At 51.7% G+C, this 6,260-nt stretch overlaps 1 protein-coding gene across 2 annotated transcripts in view; it reads left to right on the top strand.

The window, feature by feature from the left end:
* Positions 1-204: 204 nt before the first annotated feature.
* The window catches only part of EPHA8 (EPH receptor A8), a 53,608-nt gene continuing 47,552 nt past the window's right edge, over positions 205-6,260 (top strand). The window contains exon 1 of one of the 2 annotated variants that reach the window (XM_085080382.1): positions 205-474. In XM_085080382.1, coding sequence (XP_084936508.1) covers positions 390-474 — 85 coding nt within the window. In that variant the 5' untranslated portion in view covers positions 205-389. The remainder of the gene's footprint in view (positions 475-6,260) is intronic. The other variant, XM_085080383.1, reaches the window with a different exon arrangement.

Raw genomic sequence — 6,260 nt, 5'->3', positions numbered from 1 at the left:
GTTTGGCTCTCGCCGCGGCCAGTGAGAACAGCAAAGAGGGATGGGGGGCACAGGAAGCAGTGGGGACTGCTGGAGCATCCCGAGGGCGGAAGGGTGGGGGAAAGTGGGGAGTGGGAGCCCGAGTCCGGATTCTGGGTCTGGGTACAGCGAGCGCGTGTGGTGCGGAAAGGGGGGCTCACTGCAGAGCCCACCCAGCCCATTGGCTTGCGAGCGGTGACGGGCAGGCTGCTCCCTCCCTGCTCGTTCGCCTGTGTGGCTGCGAGCAATGTGCGCAAAGTGCCTTTGCATTAGCCGGCGAGTAGCGTAGCTCTGGGCAGAGGTAGCTCGCTTGCAGACGTGCTGGGACAACCGAGCTGGCCCTGTCCTGCGCCTGGTGGCCCTGCCGGACCATGGCATGGGCACAGAGGGATCTGACATCCTTGCTCTCCATCGTCATCGCCTTGGCTGCCTGCCTCTCTGCCACCACCAGTGAAGGTAGGAACCGGGGTGGCCCTGGAAGTGATGGGGCAGTGTTGGGGGGACCTGCGGGATCGCTGTGGCTGTTTGGATGTGTCCACATGGGCTTAGCCCTGCCGGGCTTGGCTTCTCCGTGCTCCCAGGGGAGTGCAGCTCCAGGTTCCTGCCTGCCTGAGTTTGCTAATCCTGGAGCTTTTTCACCAGAGGCAAAACTTCGGAGCTGGTCAGGAGAATCTGATTCTGCAACAATGCTGGGAGCTTTGCCTCACTCATCTGCCCGGGCTCTGCTGCAGCATGCAGGGGTGGCTGCAGAGGGGACAGGGACACCAGCACCAGCTCAGCCATGGCGATCCCATCACCAGAGCTGGCAGCAGCGCGGGGCCGTGCATATTGGCCGAGTAGTGTGGGCTGTGATGGAGCGAGTGGGTGGGCACGGGAAGGTGTGCAGAGGATGAAGGGAGCTGGAAAGGGCGCTCAGGTGGGAAACTTCTTGTGGGAGAAAGGGCTGAAAACTTCTGAAGTGGAACGCAGGTATGCAGCCAGGGATCGTCTCCCGACATTTTGGTGTCAGCCACGTCAGGCCTGCTCTCTCTACCCAACCGCTCTACCCAGCTCCTGGCTGCCCTCATCCCTGGCCCTTTTCCGCACCCCTACTCTGCTATCTCAGGCCCCCCTTGGTTTCGGCAGTGCTGCTTCTGCTCCTGCCACCCACCCGCTCACCTGCCTCCCTCTGCACTGGCAGCGGCGTCAGGGCTGCTTCCCAGGTCTGCTGATCTTCATCGCCAGAGATCTGTCGTTCCCTCTCCCGAGCGTGTCCTTGGCACTGGCAGCAGCATCCTTCCTCCCTTCTGCTGTGCTTGAGAGCCACGGCCAGCATAGCACAGCCCTCTGCAGCGAGCCTTGGGGCCGATGTCCCTGCCCCATGGAGGTGATGGCATCTCTCTCTTCTCCTGCCCCTCCATCCCTGCCATCCTTTTGGCATGCTGAGGCCCACAGGCTGCCACCGCAGCACCTCGTGCACTTTGCAGCACCCTGCTGGTCCGGGTCCTTGCACTTATTACCATCATCCAACACCCACCAGCATCTTCGTCACTTCTTTTCCCCATTTTCAGCTATTTTCTGGTCCAAACCCTGTTTTCTGCCCAGTACCCACTTCCTGGCCCTCTTCCTGCTCCTTTCCCCATCAGCTTTCCTGCCCGTGCAGGGTGATGCAATGGGGTTTCACTGTTGGGGATGGGCTGTGCAGGATAGGGCCCCAGGACTCTGACGCTCCCAGCCCTTGCTTGAGCTTTGCTCTGGGATGCAGCAGCTGCCCTGTGCCCTGAGCCCCGGGCAGGGAGCGGTGCAGGATGCTGCCTGTGCTGCGCTGGGCTTTCGGCACTGCAGCCCCACAAAGCCAAACAGCGCTACCTGGACTTAGCACACCCTGGGCACGGATAAGCGAGGCCAAGGCCCCCTTGCTGTCCTCTGTGGAGGAGATCGCTGGATGCTAGGTTGGGTTTTATGGTGTCTGCATGGACAGCCTGGCCCTGGACTGCTGTCTGTCTGTCGCCAGATGGGAAAGACCTGGCTTTCCTGCAAGACTTGTTGGAAAAGGAAGCTATCCTGAATTACAGCTTTGGTCAGGAGGTTGCATTGGGCTGGGGATGAGCTGGGCTCTGGGACAGAACAAGGGGGCTGGATCAGGATTAGACCAGACAGAAGGTGCTGGGTGGCATCAAAAAAAAGGTGTGGGAGCCTGCAGAAAGCTGGCAGTGCTCTCATCCACTGCCCGAAGGACACTCATGGCCCTGTGGATGCCGTGGGATGGGGCACTCAGTGCCAGCTGGGCCCCGCAACACGAGCTGTGGAGCTGGGATGTGGCTGTGGGCTCTGCCAGTTTTCAGAGTCCCAGGCATTGGAATGGGCTGGGAGCAGCCTCTGCGCCAGGATCAGCTGCAGTGCCGGTCATCGAGCACCCTGGCATGGGATGGAACTGGAAATGTGGGAGATGCCACAGAGCACAGCCCAGCCCTGGTGTGTGCCACACTCTGGTTGTGGCAGGCTAGGCTTCCCCATTCCCAGCGCTTGTGGTGAGTGTAAGCACGGTGTGAGGGTGTAGCCCTGCTGCCCGTCACCTCTGCCTGCTCCCTCAGCCTCTCCGTGCCCTGCATCTCTGGCTGTGCGCCCCAGCAAACCCAGTGCTGGTTTGAGAACTGCAGGGTAGAAAATGACAGCCGCAAAGCAAATTTCAGACCGGGGTGTGTAACACTCTGTGTGCGTGTATTGGGAGGCAATTGGTGTACAAAAACAGGTATTAACCAAAAAACCAGATTCAATCCTAGGTTTTTTCTTCCCAAGAGCTCCCAGTGCCCTTCTCTTACCTGAAAGATTTGTTCCAAGAAGTTTTAAGCTTATATTTTTTATTCCTTTCAGTCTTGTATGCAGGGGTGCCCAAGAAATAGGAGGAAAAAGGGAATCGCCATTCCGTGGGAAATCCCCCATTTCAGCACGGCAGCCATTGTGAAATGTATGGAAAGCCAAAACTCAGAATATTTTTTAAAGAGGGTTAAAAATTTGCAGGATGTGGAAGATTTTTATTTGTAGCACTGGAAAAAGAATTGTCTGAAATTATTAAATTGCTTTAGAGCAGGGAGGTAGAAAAGTTATTTTCAATAATATCAAGTATGAGAGACTAAAATATTTACACTACTTCACACTGAGTTGCATAGGTGAAAATAGTAAAGCGGGTATTTAATACTATACAATGAATTGAAGTTAAATAATAATAAAATATGAAATATCTTCATTGTCTTGAAAGAAATCAGATGAGCAGAAAATACCACATTTGAGTGGGGGGTAACAAAATTGTATTTTCTGCCAAAAAATGGTGCTTAAAATGCTGCTGCTGGGGATTTGCTCTCTCCCAGGTGATGCCCCCGGCTCAGCTCTGCCCTCCATCCGTGAAATGGGTGACCTTCCACCCCATCACAGCACAGACCCCCATGGCCCATGGATGAACTTTGGGGGGTCCTCGTGGGGAGCTGGTGCAGCAGGGAAGGGGGATCTGGGGACATCTCCCCCAGCATTTTGGGGCATGTCATGCTGGGTGAGGCAAACAGCAGGTGATGGGGATGGGGTGATGTACAGAGGAGGGCGCAGAGCTGATGAGGGGATGCTGATCTTTTCCTCTTACCACCATGAGTGGGGTTTCCTCCACTCAACACGGATGGATGAGGGAAAGCACCAGGATCCTTGGGAAAACCCAGCTGCTTGCTGCACTGCTGAAATGGGGTCCACAGGAAGGGTTTGTGGGGGTCTTCCCTGCTATTCTCTTATTGTAATCTCATTAATTGCCCCTCTGCTCAAACAGAAAAAGAGGTAAAAACTCGTCCGTGTGTTTATTCAACACTACTTTCCTACCCCTCTGCAGCGATGCCGAAGTTGGGGCTGCGGCAAAAGAAAGGCACTGAAAGGGAGAGGAAATCGCCTTTTCCGTTTTAAAAAGGCTGTGGGGATGTGTGTTCCTCTGTAAGGGTAGGAAACATGAGCATTTAGGCATATGGACTTTTGGTGATGGGAGATGGAGAAGCATTGGTTTAAAACAGGGAGTTGATTTATGCTATGTTTGTGAGAAAAAAAATTCGGAGTGTTTAATTTTTTGATTGCTCACAAAATGCTGATATAAAGCAAATATTTGCATGATTTTAGGTAGGGATATGTTTCTGGTGCCATTTCAATTTCCATCCCTCTCGTATTAATAGCTTATAAAACTTCTGGAAAATCAACCTCCAAAATTTGCAGAAAAATAACACACCAGTGCACAAAACACATCTACTTTGGCAGGTTTTTTCATTCTCCTTGAATTCTTGTTTCCTGAAATTGCAATGGGTTGTTTCCAGTGACAATACATGAGCACCTGTTTTGGTGATGGTGGAAATGGATCCAATGAAGCCAAATTTAAGTAAACTGAAAATCTGATTAATTGCTACAGGGAGGAAATAATTCCTTATTTTTTTGATTGCTGAAAGATGATAAGTGAAATATTTTCCTCAAAAAAACTCCAACAACCCAGCAATGAACCCCAGCCCCCAAAGATGCTCAGGAGGGTTGGCTGCTCATCCCACACATCCCGGCATCAGCGCTGGGTCCCTGCGGCAGGACTTGGGGAGCATTGGTCTCATGGAGACATCCCAACACCTCTGCTCTTTGTTCTGCTCAGGTCCTGTGTTTTGCCTGTCCCTGCTGGCCTTGCTGGCAGCCTTCGGTGCTGCCTTTATCTCCAGGGGAACATCCATTCATATGATAACTCTATTCATACTCTTACAGTTTTTGATAGCTCAGACTCCTAACCCAGCCTTTTTGCCTGGCCAACACTCAAAATGATTCCTCTGTCACAGAGGCAATTAACCCCTTCAGCCCTACCAGTTCCAAAGTGAGTGGTGGGATTGGGCACTCGTATTTCCTTCAAAATAAAACAAAACCCCCATGTCCTACTCTTGTTGATGCGTGGCACTCAGTGTCATAAACAACCTCATAAAGGATGTAATTCCTTAACGGATCAGATCCAGGCACACTGATAAAGCCTAATGAAATGTGCTTGGCCTAGGGATAGTGTCCAGAAAGGTACTCACCGTTTATCTGAAGGCATCGGCAAAGGCAGCCCTGCTTCTAATAATCCCTTCCAAGGGATCATCAGCCCCAGCCTTTAAAAATCGGCCATCTCTTTCCCTAATACAAATTTCCCTGGCTTCATCTTCCAGCCATTTGTTCTTGTTAGACTTCTGCAGGATTAAAGAACCAATATTTTTCAGCTGTGGAAGTGCCAAACTCAACATGGGCATCTCGCAGCCCTTGTGGGCACGAGCAGATCAGGCTCTGCAGGTTCCCTTCTGTGACATCTCTTTACCTCCAGCCCTGGTATGACGGTTGTGCCTGTGATATCTTCTGCTCTATCTCCAGTTTCTCATATTTAAAATGCTTATTTAACCACATTGGTGAGTGGCAACAGTGCTGGCTTCAGCTGGGTAGATGAGCTCCATCCCAGCTCTATCCCAGCTCCATCCCAGCATCAAAGATGCCCCAAGTTCCTGGGTCTTTCCTTGGATGAAATACTTTCTGTGTTATGTTCCTTCTATGCAATTTTTAAGGCCTTCTGCAATATTTAATTACCAGTGGTATGAGATATTCAGCCTGTCCCCTCAAACACAGTTAGTATTGGTATTTTTGTCTGTGAAAATGTTCCATTTTAGAAAGCTATTTTTAAGGGAGCAAAGGCAAAAGCTTTTAAAAGAAATTATCTTGCTTTAAAAATGTCACCGGGGTACAAACAACTGAGGATGGTTTAGGGTGGCCAACTCGTGTGAGAGCAAAGATGTCCTCAGAGAAATTAGGGAAGAATCACCCAACAGCCTGAAAACTGCCACGCAAAGCTCCTCCAGATAATCCAGATAAGTGACCACCTTTGTAAAACCCACATTTCCCTAGTGAGGATTCCAGAGAGGATAACACTCAAAGCTTTGCCAGGACTGCTGGGATGCAGGGATCTGTGGGAAGGGCAGGGTGGCATTTTCAGGGTGCTGCAAGGTTTACCCTGGCTCTGATACAGGCAGAGATCTCCAGTGCCCAGTCTGCCTGAGTCTGTGGGTGGCATGGGAAGTGGCAGTTTGGGGTAAGAAACCTGCCAAACCCCAAACAGGCAGGAGATAACTGAGTGGGCATGTAGCTTATGGGTGGGGCGTGAGATGCTCTGGGACAGTGTTAGCAGCTTATCTGGCATGAGCTTCAGTGCCCAAAAAGTGCAGCAGAGGTCAGAAACCTCAGTG

This window comes from Lichenostomus cassidix, chromosome 21 (assembly GCF_008360975.1).
Source record: "Lichenostomus cassidix isolate B80296 chromosome 21, HeHo_3.0, whole genome shotgun sequence".
NCBI lineage: Eukaryota > Metazoa > Chordata > Aves > Passeriformes > Meliphagidae > Lichenostomus > Lichenostomus cassidix.
The sequence above is the reverse complement of the archived record's forward strand: the minus strand, read 5'-3'. Positions and strand labels throughout refer to the sequence as shown.